This window comes from Hippocampus bargibanti, linkage group LG16 (assembly GCF_051943395.1).
Source record: "Hippocampus bargibanti isolate YZ-2025 linkage group LG16, ASM5194339v1, whole genome shotgun sequence".
Lineage (NCBI taxonomy): Eukaryota > Metazoa > Chordata > Actinopteri > Syngnathiformes > Syngnathidae > Hippocampus > Hippocampus bargibanti.
This window is the reverse complement of record NC_142749.1, coordinates 13,423,704-13,442,193: the sequence shown is the minus strand read 5'-3', so window position 1 is coordinate 13,442,193 and position 18,490 is coordinate 13,423,704. Positions and strand designations below refer to the sequence as shown.

General features: G+C 39.8%; 2 protein-coding genes across 9 annotated transcripts in view; one reads left to right on the top strand and one right to left on the bottom strand.

Annotated features, from left to right (window-relative positions):
• Positions 1–1,713, bottom strand: part of LOC148886548 (pyruvate dehydrogenase E1 component subunit alpha, mitochondrial-like) — a 4,715-nt gene extending 3,002 nt beyond the window's left edge. The window contains exons 1-7 of the mRNA XM_089016565.1: positions 1,567–1,713; positions 1,224–1,292; positions 967–1,140; positions 673–799; positions 499–590; positions 320–412; positions 74–229 (exon numbers count right to left, since the gene is read on the bottom strand). Coding sequence (XP_088872691.1) covers positions 74–229; positions 320–412; positions 499–590; positions 673–799; positions 967–1,140; positions 1,224–1,292; positions 1,567–1,614 — 759 coding nt within the window. The 5' untranslated portion in view covers positions 1,615–1,713. The remainder of the gene's footprint in view (positions 1–73; positions 230–319; positions 413–498; positions 591–672; positions 800–966; positions 1,141–1,223; positions 1,293–1,566) is intronic.
• Positions 1–18,490, top strand: part of map7d2a (MAP7 domain containing 2a) — a 23,894-nt gene extending 5,404 nt beyond the window's left edge. For 2 of the 8 annotated variants that reach the window (XM_089016554.1, XM_089016553.1), the window contains 18 exons: positions 2,274–2,503; positions 2,948–2,983; positions 4,006–4,098; positions 4,179–4,274; positions 4,355–4,432; positions 5,929–6,092; positions 6,233–6,329; positions 8,084–8,173; positions 9,487–9,593; positions 10,150–10,250; positions 10,475–10,731; positions 10,814–10,961; positions 11,601–11,757; positions 13,473–13,577; positions 13,647–13,697; positions 13,875–13,905; positions 16,230–16,572; positions 17,514–18,490. In XM_089016554.1, coding sequence (XP_088872680.1) covers positions 2,464–2,503; positions 2,948–2,983; positions 4,006–4,098; positions 4,179–4,274; positions 4,355–4,432; positions 5,929–6,092; positions 6,233–6,329; positions 8,084–8,173; positions 9,487–9,593; positions 10,150–10,250; positions 10,475–10,731; positions 10,814–10,961; positions 11,601–11,757; positions 13,473–13,577; positions 13,647–13,697; positions 13,875–13,905; positions 16,230–16,572; positions 17,514–17,772 — 2,253 coding nt within the window. In that variant the 5' untranslated portion in view covers positions 2,274–2,463 and the 3' untranslated portion in view covers positions 17,773–18,490. Of the gene's footprint in view, positions 1–2,273; positions 2,504–2,904; positions 4,099–4,178; positions 4,275–4,354; positions 4,433–5,928; positions 6,093–6,232; positions 6,330–8,083; positions 8,174–9,486; positions 9,594–10,149; positions 10,251–10,474; positions 10,732–10,813; positions 10,962–11,600; positions 11,758–13,472; positions 13,578–13,646; positions 13,698–13,874; positions 13,906–16,229; positions 16,573–17,513 lie in introns of all 8 variants that reach the window. The other 6 variants (XM_089016559.1, XM_089016558.1, XM_089016555.1 and 3 more) reach the window with 6 other exon arrangements.

Here is an 18,490-nt window from a genome sequence, read left to right as displayed (position 1 = left end):
ATGATCGTACCAGAGATGCAATCAATTCATTCTATTCCACCCACGTCAACTATTTTGTTGATGATTTCCATACCCTGAGACCAGGGATGTAGTCCCCTCTCTTGAAGTAGTCCGTACTGGCTGCCGCTCGCTCCACCGACGTGCCCATGCCATACCTGTTGTTCTCGCAGATAAAGATGACGGGCAACTTCCAAAGTGCGGCCATATTGTACGTCTCAAAGATTTGACCCTGTGGAGCATCCAAAGTTGTTGGAAAAAAAATAAAAACAATCCCTGTGGAGTGTGTGTAAAATACTTGGGGAAATTAAGTATTATTCACCTGGTTGGCAGCACCATCACCATAGAGGCAGACACATAACTGTTTGTTGTCAAGATAGTTGCAGGCGAGAGCCACGCCGGCACCGAGTGGCACCTGAGAAGTCAGACACACAAGCTCCAAAAAATGTTTTTTTTACCTGCATTTCAAACATAGAGCAGAGATTTTACACAAACACACACCTGTGCTCCAACAATTCCATTTCCTCCATAGAAATGTTTACAGTACATATGCATGGACCCTCCCTTTCCCTTTGCAATGCCACTTCGTCGCCCTGCACATAAAAAAAACCCAAAGAATCATCAAAATGAACAAAAGCTCAATACTGAAAGTGATTTATAGTAACTGGGATTCACCAGTGAGCTCAGCCATGATTTCCTTTACGGTGCCTCCCCTGGTTAAAGTGTAGCCGTGAGCGCGGTAGGCCGTGATCAGGTGGTCGGACAAGTTGATCGCTGCCTCGATACCAACAGCACATGCTTCCTGTTAAAAGAAATAAAAAGTTAGTCCAAAAGAAGGTGTTTAAAATACACATTATGCAGGTAATGGTTTAACAGCATTGTTAAAGTATTCTTGAGAGTTTTGAAAGGCGCTTATAAAAAAATGTATTATTATTAAAGCACTATATAAATCAGTATGTATTGTATTACCTGGCCATCATACAAGTGACAGAAGCCTCTGATGATCTTCTGCTTGTACAGCTGATCGGCCTTCAGTTCCATCCGCCTCATCGTCTGCATGGTGCGATAGTACTGCAGACCCTCATCACGAGTCATCACTACCTCAGTGGCCGGGGCCTCATCCAGTTTGTGGATGTCGCATTTCTAAGTAGTAACAATGTCACGTCTGTTACAATTCCAAAGTACGCTTGGTATTGTACATTTATGTTATTTGAAAAAAAACAAACCTTTATTTCAAAAGTAGCTTGAGTTGTGAAGTCGGCGTAGGTCCTTGCTGACACAACCACTGCAGCACCCTGAGAACATGCATTTATGATCCAGACTTTGTGGAGATAAGTGAATAACACAAAAATCATTTGACTTTATGTTACTCCATTACGGTGGGATAGCATATGTCAAGCAAGACAATTTGGCTGCCCTCAGACCTCAGAGGCCAGGGGAGCTTCCATTCGGCCTAACAAGGTCAACAGATCGTTTATTTATTTGGGATATGGATATTAATAACGTGACCGACAGCTTGATGCACTATATTGCATTCAAGACATCGCGATGCAAAAACAACGTACTTACATTTTTTTGAGCACAAGCCCGAAGCACATTAGAGATAAGTGACAACATTTTTACAAGAATAGCTTGCTACCACCCAGCACAGCTATGTCCTTTTACTCGCCGATGTACTTCCGGTTGGAGGCTTCATTTCTTCTTCGTCTGCTCTTACGCTGCTGCCATGGAAACTTTGCTGCCTCCGTTTTTTTAGCGGTTTGCACGACAACGAATGTGCATGAAATGAGAAAAAAACACGATTTTACGAAAAGTTCAGCACCTTTGGGTAAAATATCTACGGGAAAGTTTTCTTGAATGAAAAAATAGATCTAATAGACTTCTATTAAATACCATGTACAGTATTAAAACTCTTTTTTTCAAAGGGCACATTTGTGAACTATATATATGTAATAATATTTTCTCATTAAACGTCCTAATTTCTAAATGTTATTTGGATTTTTCTTAACCAAAATCTAACATCAAAACAAACATAAATCATAAATCAATAACAACAATAACAGTAACACCACAACATATTTAAATCTGTGGAGTGACTCAATGTAATTGTTTCATACACAATATATATTCTGTATATCATATACGTATTTCGGAATATACACATCACATATTTTTAATGAAACTCTAGAATCCAAAAATATGGTAATTTTGTCGAACACTCCCCTCATTGGCCGTATGGTGCGTCAGTTCATGTTTCCGCTGTGTTGTGTTCACAGGATATATTTCACGTCAGCATCATCCGTGCCAGACTCATCACCAAAAACTCGCCATGACCTTCATCGTGACTTTTTAAGCTTCGTGCTGAGTTTGTTATATTTCCCCTGAGAATCGTTGATGAAAACGGACACCTGCGCTGCATAGCGGCGTCACTGCGGCTGGTTTGCAGCTTCTTTTCTAGTGCGATCCATGGCCAACACAGTAACAGCGTCCGACACAGTGCCAAGAGGTAAATCTTAAAATATTTTAATTATTTAATGTTATATTTTCATCAGGCTTTATTGCGTTCTTGCGAATAGTAAATTTTAAACAATCCGTGTGCTCAATACAAACAATAGCTAAATGTGTGCATGGCGATGCAGCTTGGCCATGCTTAATTTCCCTCAAAACATATCCGATTTATCCATCCATCATCGATTACAATAGACGCCTTCGTGTTTTCTGTAATTTGTTTAATTGTGCATTACGGAAGGGGAAGGTTTGTTGGAGATTTAAAGGCAAAACGTAGATTTACGTTGTTATTGTAATGACGTCACTAGTCGTCGAAGAGCTTTGAAGGGTGTAGAGTGCATTGACATGGCCCCGTAGAGATTAGACTATTATTTTTTTACGAACATCCTCCCATGCCAGTGATGAAGATGCTGATGATGATAAAAATTGAAGTCATTTTTAGGCCTTCCACATCCTGAAAGAAGAGAAACATCAGCAGGTCAGTAATCACATTTCCTGTAATCAGGTCAATGACTTATTCAGTACAGGAAACAGCGCTATACCCATATCTCGTCGAGGTTCAATACCCCTTGGAGACAAATTGGCTGATACGGAGGCCCTCTTTTTAGTCGTTTTGTTATGATGATTGGGCCTTTGGCACTAAACCTGTCCACAGTACTTGGAAAAGATATCGTAAAATGGTATTTTTGTACATTTAGAAATTCAATATAAAAAATATGCCAGATTCAAAGTTAAGATCATGTATTATTCTAATGCCTACTTATACCATGGAACATTTGAGTATGTGAATACCGTCGGTATCTCTACTGGGTGAAAATATATTTTTTTTCATGGTTCACAGCTTAAAACGTGTGTGTAAATCCATGAATATACCACAAACACAAATCACAATTTAATGTGATTGGAATATGTGAAATGGAGCCACAGAATAATATTCTATGCAATATTAATGTCACGATTTGCAAGGTGGTGGAACCCCAAAAAAGCAGGCAAGAGGGAGGAGCAGGGTGTATTTGACAAATTCTATTAAATAAAGTCAGCAGGGCACATCTACAGTATACAGTTGACATTTTTATTTCACTATGCTTAGAATATCTTATTTTCCTATCCCTTCACCCCCCACCCCATCCCCCTTCAAATTGCTGCTGTGGACTGCAAATGTCCCCATTGTGGGACGAATAAAGGTTTTCTGATTCTGATTCTGAGGTACAAAATCTCAAGCAATAAAGTCATCAGAACAGAAAGGTCCAAAGTAGCAAACAAAACCATGAATAAAACATGATAAGATGAAACAAACCTGACAGGGTCAAAAAACAATGACCTAGCACTGAATGGTCATACCAGGAGTACTTTTAAATGCCACTGATTAAAACGACCAACAACCTGTGCACTTGCAGACGGGGCCCTATGGTGCCACAATGTAAAGTGTGTCATGAAAACAGAAATATGGATTGATTTCATATGTGCGTTTCCGTCAACATATTCCTTTATGCACCACAGTCCAAAAGATGTCGTCTCCAACTGTCCCGCTACTTCCCGACAAGAGAACTGGAACAAACAGTCACAGCTCCCCCGCCAAAACTAAAAAAACAAGTGAGTAAATGACATCAACACTACAGCTGTCTAGACAAAAACCAAATGTCCAATTTCTTGTTGCCTCTTGGTAATTACAGTCGGGACAAACACAGACAAAAATCTCTTGTTAAATGGAGTTCCGTCACCTTCGCACTTGATTGCGACCATCAACACCAACAATGCCAGCAAACCAAGTAAGTGTCGCCCTTATAGTGTCACATTTCATCTGCAATTAGCCTCTACTGATTCCCCTCCTGATGTTTCTACCGTTCAGTTGTGGAGGGATTTTTGAAGACTGATGACAGGATGCGTTTAGCCAAAGAGAGACGACAGGAAAGGGACAGAAGCCTCGGTAAGAGAGCTCTCGGATTTCCAGCATACAGGTCACGCCGTCTAAACGTTTCTGTATTTTTCAGTTTCTCTGAAATGTCTTTCGGATTCCTATTCTGGCCTTTTTATATATCTCTCTCACTGCCTAATTGCTTTACCGGTAGAACATTTAGTCTGAGTTCCCTGGCTTGTTGACATGATGAGCTTTGTCAGACCTGCGCATCTCATGTAGCCCACAGAAACGGGTCGCCGCAGATAGCGCTGACATGACAGTCAATTCCCTCAGAAATTCTGGGTCAATACTGATTTGAAATAATTGTGATATTAACTCAGTCATTGCTATGATCTTTTTTTCATACTTGGGTGCCAATAAAGCGCTGGCCATGGCCTCTAGCAATGTTTTTTTTTAATTTTCCACAAGGGGGAAGCATTTCCCTATTTTCCATGTTAGCGCTTTGTTCCAGCTTCAGCTGTTGTTAAAGCGCTACATAAACCAACATGTATTTATTGCCGATAAAGCGACATCCCTGAATCAGGCAACCAAACATACTTGTGAGTCCACCGCAACGCATCTCTGCTAGTACACTAAACTCATTCACTGCCATTCCCAAATTTATTCGGGAATTGAAAATATGACGTAGAGCGCCATTCCTGAATTTGTTCTAGTGTTGGGTTTTCTTGCTGGGATACCAATAAAATGCTGACCAGACATCTGGCGATGTTCCACAAGGGGGCAGAATTTCCCTTTTTTCAATGTTAGTGCTTTGTTCTAGCTTCAGCTGTTGCTAAAGCGCTATATAATAATAATCACAAGAAGTTCCCATATTTACAGTGAGTTGTGCTCACGTTTTGGTCATGAACTCACGCTTAAAGTTATCTAGCTAGCTACCGAGCTATCTATTTGCTATCTCTTAGCTGGATGGCTGGCTATATGGCTAGCTATCTATTAGCTATCTAGCTGGCTATTTGGCTAGCTGTCTAATGGCTATCTATTAGCTGTCTATCTGGCTGGCTATCTAGCTGGCTATCTAGCTGGCTAGCTAATGGCTACCAGTGGCTATCTATTAGCTAGCTAGCTTGCTTTCTATCTGAGTTACTTGCAGGTTGAGTAAAAGCTGGCGCGTGTGGCTGCCGCTGCTTACCCACAGAACAACTTATCATGTGACTGTAAAGTGACCTTGAGAGTTTTGAAAGGCGCTTAGGAATGAAATGTATTATTATTATTATTATTATTATTATTATTATTATTTTGGACATCCGTCCTCATTTGAAGCTTATATAACTCCAGCCCCATATTATTTAGGAATTAATTATTTTCTTCCTGATAAAAGAAGAGAGTCAAAGGCTTCCGACGCTGTATTCAATGTTTATGTAGTCCTAAAAGTCAATATTCTGTGGATCCTGGAATTCAAGTGACAATGACAAAAACCCTGGCACTGGAGTGGACACATTTTTTGCATATGTCTGGCAGTGAATATGAACGTTCTGACACGACGTATTGGGCTTCACCTGTTTTAGCGGCACGGGAGCAGCTGATCAAGGAAAAGGAGCGTCGATCTCAGCTACAGTACGAGCGCACGGTGGAGGAACGCTGGAAGCGGTTGGAGGAGCAGAAGCACAAGGAGGAACAGCGCCGGGCTGCGGTGGAGGAGAAGCGAAGATTGCAGCTAGAGGAGGAGAAGGTCAGCTCAATGCAGATCGACCTGTCAGTTTTTTTTTTTTTTCTAATGCTAACATTCCCAGAATGCAAGTTGCCAATTGGAATATTAAGATGGAAAAAAAGTGAGCATTTAATAGAAAAGCTCCACTGTGACGCATTTAGGAGCGACTGGAGGCCGTGATGAGACGTTCTTTGGAGCGTAGCCTCAACCTGGAGAACAGACAGAAACGATGGAGCAGAGGCTTCCATATTGTAGCAGGTGAGGACACGTAAGCCTTCACAGGTTGTGGGAGGAACAGTAACGGAAGAAAAATGTGTCATTTGAAACAGCAAACTACGGATGGTTTATTAATAAATGCATTGAAAATGTTTTTGCCGCATATTTAATCTAATCAGAAACAATACAAGAGTGGTAGACCATAAATTTTGGATGACATTCAGTCAAGCACAGAATTTTGCCAAGGTTAAAAAAAAGTTATATTCTAATGTCTGTTTAAATGATCATTTTAGCTCTTGTATTGGATCTGATTAGATGTGATTCCAAGTATACCTGAAATGCCTTGTGACCAGTGGTGGGCTCTGCATATCACTCCTAGGCCTTCAGTCGTGCTACGTCTGAATCGGAGTGTGGTGTGATATTACGACATGTCCACTAGAGGGTGCCATTGTCCAGGAAATAACTTGTGACTTGAAGAATACTGTCATTAATCTGTTCGAATCTTTACTATGAATGCGTGGATTCATGACAACCTCAATATTATTTGCTATTTTGGCCAGCTACAGACCTGTCCAAACTTAATGATGTCCATCTATTATTGAAAAGTCTGTCTTGAAAATGGCTTTAACAATCTGCAATCAAATCCATTTTTTTCTCCTCCCTCAGCCATTTTAGGTTGACAAAATCGCTATTAAATCACCACGACAATATATTTGCTTATGCAGCTTGCTGCAGATACAGTGTGCTAGCTCTGGCCAGTATGCTCTTATCACTGGCGGCTAGTGATAATATGATACAATCATAGTTTGCGAAAACTCTGACGTTTCCAGCACCTTCCAGCAGGCCTTGGGTTGCCAACTCAAACTCTGATTGGTTAAAGCAACAGTTTTATTGACACTTATTTTATGCTCCAGGGCCTGCAGAACTGATTGTGAAGGCGTCCAGGTCGATTTCTAACCCCGGTAACAAATGATGGCTGAAACATGATAGGTTAAATCAGGGGTGTCAAAGTCATTTTTTGCCGCAGGCCACATTGTAGTTATGGTTTCCTCTCGAGGGCCGTTATGAATTTGGGGAACCCATTAGAATGTTTAAATCCCTTCAAATATTAGCACACAGCAAATTAATGAATAACTCGTTTTCAAATCTGAAGTCAAGAATAATTACTTTTATTGTGGTTGACATCCAAAAATATGACATTTTGGCTCAGATTTTAGCAATCATCATGAAATTTAACAAGTTTGATTTGCTTTCGCGGGCCGAAAAAAATGATGTGGCGGGCCGGATTTGGCCCGCGGGCCTTGACTTTGACACCTGTGGGTTAAATGCTTCAATACGAAACCACAACGGGAAAAACAATGAAAGGAAGCTGAAAGACAATTTGGAATTGTTTCATAAGAATTCATGGACAAATTATATATCACATTAGTTTGTGATTTAAATATTTTTAGGCCAGCACAGTAGGCCTTGCAGGCCATGACGGCCCACCACTGCTTGTGACTCATACTTTTTAGTGAGCGCTTTTGTCTTGGCCTGATGACTGCTTACAGCTCAGCATGCTAAAATAAAAATACATGTGTAGAATTCAGTGTTCCTTGATTCCCTTTAACACAAGATGGTGTGACGTACAGTTTAGCCCCTGCTCACTAAAATTATTTTTGACAAAACTGCGCCACCCAACACAGCTTCAAATGACAAAAAAATATGTCGTATGGCCAAAGTGCAGGCATCTTAACTGGAGCGGCCTCAAATGAAATGTTCATAACGCTCTGCTCTGCTCCACCCGCTGACTTTAGGTGACAGTGAGAATGCATCGCTCTCTTACTCTACTGCCTCCACCCTTTCCCATGGCCTTGCCTCCCCTATTCCTGCTCTCAGCGAATCTGGTAATGTTTGGCTCTCCCCAGTATATGTCCCCCCCGCCCCTCATGCAACTGTTACAATTTTTTATCCCTGCATTTGTTTGCCTTTGGGTGGGTTTTCAAATGCCCCGCCAATAAAGGTAAACCACAGTTATGCCTGCATGTTATTGTGTATTTGGTTCTGAATGAAACATTTTAAAGGATGAATGCGGAATTATTTTTCAGGATTTTTTTTTTTTTGGGGGGGGGGAGGGGCGGAAGTAGATCAGAAAGTAAGTCAAAAGTCATCCTGGTTTGAAAAAAAATCTTAAAACTCAGTAAAAGAAAACTTAAGAAAATAACAGTCTTATTTGTGTTCATTATAATAATGAATACCATTTAATTAAAAATAACATTTGTAGCACTGGATTTAAATAGAGACAGCCACACGCGCCAGCATTCACTGAACCCGGAAGTCACTCAAATAGATAGAAAACTAGCTAGCTAGCTAATAGATAGCCAGCCAGCAAACTAGAAAGCGATAGCTAGCTAGCTACATAGCTAGCTGGATAGATATATAGCTAATAGATTGCTAGCTAGGTAGTCAGCTAGTCAGCTAGATGGCAAATACATAGCAAATGGACCCTGGGGTTAACATAAAAAAAAGAGTCCGCGAGAGAGAAGCTCCGCCGAGCCCGACCCAAACGTGAGGATTGACATTTTGAGCACGACCCAAGTTAAAATCCGGGTCGGGTTGGGCTCGGGTACCTCGAATCAGAGGTACTGGAATATAAATCTCATCTACAAGCATGGAGAAGAAAACACACAGTGAATGCTTTGGATTTGTAAAATCTTAATTAAAACGGTAAAAAATAGGTCAAAGGCCTTTGAGCAGCAAATTATATATATATATTTTACTTCAAGATTAGTCATACATGACCCAGAACAGAAATGGTCACACCAAAATAGATATGGCCACATTTGTTTTACAGAGATTACACTTGTCGCAGATGGTGACAGATGGAATCGGAGGTCATGTGGAGCGGCGAGGAAGCAGTTTTGTGGATGATGCTAACGTTTGATTTTCAATGTTATAGCGTGTCAGTTATGTACTGGAGAATGTGTTTTGCGTTTCCCTAAATTCTTTACAGATTTGTCAAATAAGGATTTGGCATCTGCTAGACTCGATTTGGCAAAAACTAGTAAAATTTAAAACGGGTGCTGTGTAAATAAGTATGTTGATGGTTTGTAGCAATAAATGCGACACTTTGCAGACAAGCAGAAATATTACTCTGCTGTTGCTTGATTTCATGAACATCATATATCTTTTTTTTTTTGTTTTGTTTTTGGTCACGCAGCACCTTGCAGCCCTCGCCGGTCACCTTTGTGCAACTCGAGGAGCCCCTCTGAGGTCCAAAGAAACGGACTAATGGAAGGCTCTCGGTCCACTCCCAACACCCCCAAGGTAAGCTATGGACCATACTGACATTCGGCACCTTCCATGCGGACACTGATTTGCTGTGGCGACCCCTTGAAGCGAAAAGCCGAAAGGAAAAGAAGCTAGCTAGCTAACATTGTATGTATTTGAGTTATTCGGTGTTGAGTGAACACTGGCTTTCTGGCTATCTAGCTCGGGATCTAGCTGGCTACCTAGCTAACGCTCAATTTGCTATCTATTGGCTGGTTAGCTGGCTATCTAGCTAGCTATATATTTACTAAGCGAGCTAGCTACCTATCTAGCTAGCTATCTATTAGCTAGCTAGCTAACTTTCCATCTATTTGAGTTATTTGGAGTTGAGGAACGCTGGCGCATGTGGCTGCCGCTGCTCACCCACAGAAAAACTGATCTTGTGACTATAAAATGACCTTAAGAGTTTTGAAAGGCGCTTAGAAATGAAATGTATTATTATTATTATTATTATTATTATTATTATTATTATTATTATTATTATTATTATTATTATTATTATTATTATGACTTGTAACCAATGACAAACAAGTTAAAGCTCTGTTCTTTTCAGAAAGAGCGTATGCGAAGGGACAGGAGAACTGCCTCCCCTTGTGGAACATATATCAAGAGAAGATCGGACTCCCCGGCGAAAGTCATCCCGACGACCTCCAAGTGAGATCATGTCGCTAGAATAACATGACATGAAATATCGATGAGAAGGTTTCTTCAGCCGTCATCTGTACAAAAGTGAACTTTTGTACAGATGACGGCTGAAGAAACCTTCTCATCGATGGACCACTCCTGTACGACTGAGAGCTTACACAGACGTATGACATGAAATATCAAATGTTTTTAAGAAACTATTGTTTTTAATATTTTGTAAAACATCCCTGCAGATTGGCTTCTAAAACAGAAATGCAGTCTCCTATTCGTGTCCACGAGGACCACCAATCTCCCACCGGACCTCGACCTTCCAAGAGTAAAGCACAAAAGGGTGAGGTGTTGGGAAAAAATCCCACCCAGATTGACAATGCAGCTGACGCATGTCAAGCCGGACGACCTGAAGCCGTCAAAGGTGATGCACCTGAGAAAAAAGATGACCCTTCCGGGAAGAAATCAGAGCATAGCGCTCAAAATAGAGAGAAAAAAAGAGGTAGATAATAAATATTTTTAGAACTTATGATGTATGATGGATTGTGCTTTTTTAAAGCGTTATTGTTACATCTCCTCAACAGAATCATCACCATTCAAGACCACAGGGAAGGCAGCAACCGGGATAACCAATGCAGAGGATGCTAGCAGGCTGCTAGCAGAACGTAGACGACAGGCCCGGGCACAAAAAGAACTGGAGGACAAAAACCGAGAGCAAGCGGATGAACAAAGGTATAAATAAATAAATAAATAAATGAATGAATGAAAAATGAATCAATCATTGAAAAATGAATCAATCAATGAAAAATCAATCAATCAACAAATGAATGAATGAATGAATGAATGAATGAATGATTGATTGATTGATTAAATGAATGAATGAATCAATCAATCAATCAATGAGCAATCAATCAATCAATGAAACAATGAATGAATGAATGAATGAATAAATGAATCAATGAATCAATCAATGAAGCATTGAATGAAGCAATCAATGAATCAATGAAACAATGAATCAATGAATGAATCAATGAACGAATCGATGAACGAATCAACGAACGAATAAATACATTGGATTGGATGTACCTTTATTTGTCTCGCAGTGGAGAAATTTACACTTCACAGCAGCAAATTTACAAAAGAAAGAGGAAAGGAAAGAAAGAAGTAGAAAAACAAAATACAGGAGCTGATGGAAAGGCAGCTACTCTCGCGCCGCCATCTTGAAGTCAAAAGAATAAAAGAAACAAAAAGATAAATAAATAAATACAAAACATAAATAATCCATAAATTAAGACATACATTAATAAATAAATAAGATGGTGAAATTAAATGCACAATGGATTGAATTTATACAATGTGCTTTGTTGTCAGACTCAGTGAAAAACCACCGACCAGACAACATGCGCAAGAGCGACAGCAGCCCAAGGCGAATGAACTGGGGGAAAATGGCACAAGTTTGAACAAGGCAACACAACATGACGACAAACAACAACAGGATGTACATGAGAAGGAGCGAACGGGTACCGAGGTAAGCGATCGTTGTCAATCATGCTGGATGGCAAAAGGAGCTTATTCACCACAATTGTAAAGCGTCTTTGAGTGCGATGAAAAGCGCTTTCAAATTCAATGTATTACTATTGTTATTATGAAAATATTTTCACATGCGTTTTGAAAAATCTCTAAATAACAGGCAGGGAGGGGGTTGAGGTTCCCAAAAGGAGTTAGAATTTTATTTAAGAATAAATGAATGGATGAATGAATAAATACATGAATAATAATATAATAATAATAATAATAATAATAATAATAATAATAATAATAATAATAATATAGTCCCAATCTAATCAGACATTTTGTTATGGTCGCTTCACACGTGGGTTTGTAAGCACTTTAACTAACCAGAAATTAAAATTTGCCGTTCTTCTGGAAAATTAACTCATTCACTGTCAGACGATGTGCAAAAATGTGTCCACTCCAGTGCCAGGGTTTTTGTCATTGTCACTCAAATTGCAGGATCCACCGAATATTGACTTTTAGAACTACATAAACATTCAATGCAGCGTAAGAAACCTTGAACTATCTTCTTAAGTCAGAAAAAAGTGTTAATTCCTAAATTATATGGGTCTGGAGTTATCTGAACTTGAAATGGGGTGACTGTACAAAATACAATACAATACACACATATTGATTAAAATAGCGCTTTAACAACAGCTGAAGTTGGAACAAAGCGCTAACATGGAAAAAGGGGACATTATTCCCCCTTGTGGAATAGAAAAAAACTTTGCCAGAGGCCATGTCCAGCGCTATCTCAGCACCCAAGCATAAAAAAACAAAACCCAAATAAATTCGGGAATGGCGCTCCACGTCATGCTTTTCAATTCCCGAATAAATTTGGGAATGGCAGTGAATGAGTTGACCAGCACTGGTAAAGATTAATCGTGATAGGTAATCTCATTCTACCATCTTCAACACTGAAAAAAAAAATATGGTTTTCTATGCCATGGTGGAATTGGAGTGTCCTCATGAAATGGCATAATAATAAAATAAAATACCACAAAAATACAGTACAGTGAGACCTCAATTTATGAACTTAATTGGTTCCCAGACAGAGTGTGTAAGGCGAAAAGTGTGTATCTCAAAAAAAAATTCCCATAGGAAACCATTAAAATGGGAATAATCCGTTCCCGGGTTTCCATAAAATATACTTTTCAACTAAATAAGCCTTAAAACTACACACAACATACCTTATTCTATGTATAATAAATGTGCTACTGTATTGCAATGAAAGAAATACACTGCGTTGTATCATAAAGTCACTTTATTTATATTTGTGATGGTCATTTATGGCTTGATGGAATGGCGTTGGAGGTCGAAGGTCAAAGGGAATTGCATGAGGACTGTAGTTAAAGAAATAAACTGTGCTGTAAAATAAAGTTTTATTTACCTTTTTGATGGTCGTTGATGGCTTATGGAAGGAGAGTCACCTTCCATAAGGACTGTTGGTGCTGTTCGGTCGTGTGCTTCCGCCGAAGATCACTCCGCCAGCCGTGGTGGGTGTGTATTATGAAAATAGTGCTTATTATAAGGTTTAATTTTCATAAATTTGACGTTTGTAAGACGAAAAGTTTGTAAGTTAAGGTGTTTGTAAGTTGAGGTCTCACTGTAGTTCACTACAAATATGTCAGTAGGTCCATGCTGCCTAGTTTGCTCTCCCCTGAAACTTTTTGCTGAATATCTTTAAAGAGAGAAAAGGCTAAAGTTCAAGCGCACGAAGAAGCTCAGCGTCAACGTCAAGACCGCGAACATCAAACGCAACAGGAAGAGGAGGAGAGGCAGCAGAGAAAGAAGGTGATCGCACACAGGGCCATGTTTTTTTTTGTTCACCGCAATAAACATTAACGTTTTGTTTTTTTGCAGAGAATTGAAGAGATCATGAAGAGAACGAGAAAAGGAGAAGCTGATGTGAAGGTACCGTAAAGAGACTTCCTCTCATTCAGTCGCCCTTTGCTGCCTTCAAACACCATGTTATTTTATTTTCCGTTTTTTTTTTTTTTACTTTATTTGATCTTCTGTTGAATGTTTTATTTATTAAATTTAATGATACCACTTTTGATTTTGCGTCCTATTTGTCATTATAATCGGAAGGACGAACAGATGGAGACCAGGTCGCTACCAGGTTAGTATTGATTTAGGTATCATGCAAATACTTTTAGTCTGCTTATGTCACCCCTTTGGGTTTGCCTCGCAGGCCACTTGCATGGTAGCTATTTATTGCTACAAGCTAGCGCATTAAAAAAAAATTCCAAAGGACGTTTTGTTTTCTGCTCATTAGCGGGAACATGCAAAAAATGGCTGCTTGACTGATTTTCCGATAATTAGTCGGGTGATGCATGGTCCCCCCCCAAAAAAACGTCATAAAAACTACAATGTTTGTACATTTTCAGTTATAAGTGAATGATGCATGATGGCAAAATTCCAGCATATGCATAGGATGAATTTGGTGCATATGGCTTTTGCGCTCAACCGACTGCCATTTTGTTCATCTGTCATTTTTAGACTGCACATAATCTGTCAAAACGTGTGCTTTGCCTAAAATTGTCTGCGTCTGAATCTGGCCTACATAATGAGCGATGTCATTGTTCTTAATGTTAGCTTCCCGCGCTTTTAAATCCCGTTGCAATGAGTGGCTATTTAGCTCTTTTGTGGATTATGTCATTTATTGGAGCGAAAGCGCCTTGGGAGCTGACGATAAATGGAACGTGCCCTTGATATTATCTTTCTACTTCTGCGCTAGCTTTTTCCAGACACGTTATTTTAACTGTTGTGTGTTATTAATACTGATACTGTAAGTTGAAGAATAAGTTTCACTGGGAAAAAAAGAGTTACAGTAAAGTCTCGTTATATCGATATCGGTTATATCGATAGTACTGCTTATTACGATACTATTTCTATGAACGCAAGGAGAAAATTTACATGCCGCAGGATCGGATATATCGATAGTCCGGTTATATCGATATTTTTTCGGACTCCCAAGAATATCGATATAACAAGACTTTACTGTATCTTACAAATATTTTCAGATGGTGGTTGCAGCTTTTCACGATGATTTCAATTTTACATGCGGAAGGCTGTTTAAAGTTGGACGCAGACCATGTGACAATCAAGTAGGAGGCATTCGTATGCCACCTAATCCAAATGTAACAATTTGTGGAGTATAAATCGATCAAGTAATACCACCGATTATCTCTTCGTCAGTGAAAAATGCAGTTTAATTAACTCATTCCCTGCCAGAGGTGCAAAAATGTGTCCACTCCAGTGCCAGTTTTTTTTTTGTCATTTTCACCCAAATTCCAGGATTTACAGAATATTGAGTTTTAGGACTACATAAGCATCAAATTCAGCGTTAAAACGATTAGCCTCTCTTATTTCATCAGAAGAAAAGAGTTAATTCCTAAATTATATAGGTCTGGAGTTTTATGACCTTGAAATGAGGGTGGCAGTCCAAAATACAATACATAGACTGTGATACCTCGGTTTTTGACCATAATCCGTTTCACCTGTTCGAAAACCGATTTGTTCAAAAACCGAAACAGCAGTTTCCATTAAAATCAATGTAAAAAATCTTAATCCGTTCACAGTCTAGAAAACAACTTTTTAACTATTTCATCGCATAAACCGGATAAAAACTTAATAATAGAGCAGGTCATGTGTAAAATTCTATAAAAACAAACTTTTATTTTCACCAATTTTTAACATCAACATTAACATCTGTACATAAAAATCTCTCTTTCTGCCACGGGGCGTGTTGGCACCTATCCCAGCTGTCTTTGGGCAAACACAGGGCACACTAACTTTTCAAACCATGCTCTGCTTGCTTTAAAATCATACTATTCAGGAGATCTTAACCAAATATGTCAGCATTTTCGCAAAAATAAAACAACAATATTAATGCGTCGGTCACAATGAGACAATGAGGAAGACGTGACATATAAGGAAGTGACGTAATAGGAAGCGGAGGGTAGTCGAGTGATGCATTCAGATGCACTCAGTTTGGTTGTGAACCAAATTTCGGTTGTATACCGGGGCATAAAAAATAGGACATTTTTGGTTGAAAACCGAATGGGATGAGAACCGAGATGTTAGAAAACCGAGGTTTGACTGTATATTGGTTTATATAGCGCTTTAACAACAGCTGAATCTGGAACAAAACACGTTTTTCATCAGACAGAAAAAGTTAATTCCTAAATTATATGGGGATGGAGTAATATGAGGTTCAAATAGAGGCAGCTTTACAAAACAAATGCTGCCCCCTCATGGAAGGGAAAAAACATTGGCAGAGGTCTGACCAGTGCGTTATCTGAGGTTATTGTTAATTCACCTTACCGCTCAGTTTAAACCTACATCGGTGGCCATCTCTATGTTGCAAGTGCTCTTTGACTGACTGGCCAATCTCCTTGTCACCAATTGTGGGATTTGACTCAAATCCAATGCGGTTGATAGATCCTGGGCTGAACAAGGAGGGTGCGGGTGATCATCGACGACAGAAGAGGGAAGTGCAGATGAATGCAAACAAGCAGCCAAGAATCATATTTAAAGACATGGACCCATTCGCAAGAGAACTAACCAATGAGGCAAGTGGCAAGGTTGAGCAAAATGGGACGCATGGAGCAGAAATGGAAATTCTTCCTAGCGGAGGTCATGTGACAGCTGAAGTCAACAAAGTGAAAGCGGCGTCCGCTGCCAGGGGACCCGAAAGACGAGGACCTCTGAAACCATGCTGCATTCATCTGGAGGCACCGGAGTTGAGGCGGTCTTCCGATGCGCTCCAATCAATGGATGTCAGGTGAGCTACGCTGGTATTCGAAATGAGCTCAAATAATATAAAACTTCATCATACCCGTCAGGATGGTGTATTGGATTGGCCTTTATTAGCCTCACAGTGGAGAAATTTACATTTCACAGCAGTAAATTTATGAAAGGAAAGGAAAGAAAGAAGTAGAAAAACAATACAGGAGCTGCTGGAAAGGCAGCCATCTTGAAGTCAAAAGAACAAAATAAAATATAGTTCTAGATGAAAGAGGAGAGGATCGAAGCATCCTTTTCACCAGTGGTTCAGGGATGTCATGGTGAAATGTGCACGTCTGCTACAAGCTAAATGTCGAAAGCAAACACGAGCCTGTAGCTTCCACTGACGAAAAGAGATTGTCTCACATCTCCTGTCCCACGTAAATCCGCTTCAATTGCAAGCCAGGAAAGAGCCGGATCTTTTTAGTGAGCTGAGCCAAAGAGCTTTCATTTCTTTCATAACTTTGCTGCTGTGAAATGTAAATTTCTCCACTGCGAGACTAATAAAGGCAAATCCAATCCAATCCAATCCAAAAGAACCGACTTTCTGAAAAGAGACACACTGATGTAATGTGTCCCAGAGCTTGATCGTGGCGTGGAGTCAAGCAAGTCGTGCTTTGAACTCCGTCCGACGCTGTGCGGGTCTCTGCGAGTCTGCGTGAGTGTCTGAGTCCGAGTCTGAGTCCGAGTCCGAATGATTCTACCCCGTGATTCCCCCAATCTCTTTGTCCCGCGCTACTTATATACCCTCGGCCTGCGTGGGAATGAGTCAGGCTGACTTGAAAGACATCAAAGACATCAGGGTTGAAAGGCGCACTTCAAAGGCGTACACACGTCAGCACCGCGATGCGCACATGTGACGCCAACTTCAAAAAGTCCAGTTGTGCTAAATTCAATACCTTGACAATCAAACTTGCTCATTTTATGCTTATGTTCCAGCCCATCTTCAAAGGACGAATTGATTTCCATCCCTGATTTCTCACCACTTAATGAAATCCAGCAATGCAGCATAAGTAACACCCGGGCCCTTCAAGACTTGATGGACCTGACAGGTAGCATCACGTGCACCAAAAGGATCGCTGATGGCAACATCGGCGATTGCAATAAAAATCTGATCCAGGGGATCGTCAGCCCCTTGTCGGACTCAAAGCTCATCGGGATGTCACCGCCATCCTCGAATCAACTTAATATCCACTAAAATGCAACAAACGTTTTCACCTTTAAACATACTACAGCTGGCATTTAGAAAAATAGAGATCTGTACCAATACATTTATGGACGACAGCCATAGAAACTGACAGCTGCTAAAATTAGCCATAGCGATATTGCAATATACTAGTCACATACAGCAGAGATGGATAATGGAATAAGGGGTGACCTTGTGATTGATTGACATGTAGTCGAAGGTGTAACTTATGTTTTCTTATTTTTTAATGATGCTAGAAAGAAAATTTTGTAAACTGGAATGAAATATGAACTTGGACGAGCAAGTGCAGCAGTGACATTGATTTGATCTTATTTCAAAAGTGAATTTGGCTCAGAGCACTTTATGATTCTGATTCAACGATGCCTCTAATGTTTCTTTTCAGAAATGTGAAAATTTCTCACCTGTTAAGCACCTTAAAAATCGCTGCACAACCACATTAGGTTTTTGTGTCTCAATGTAGATTCATTATAGAGTGAGTTTTAGGAAGATCTTAAAGTACAATAGATTCATTAGTGACTTTTAGGAAGAACTATGATACCACAATTTCTGAAGTATCACTGTGTTGACACATTTTTTATCACTGTGCTGTGAGCTTGTGCGCACCTGAACATTCTATGCCCAAAAATGTTGCCAAATAACATTGCTAATAGCACATGTAGACCAATATGTTCATGTGACAAAAAACGATTAACCCATTAAAATGTTAAGA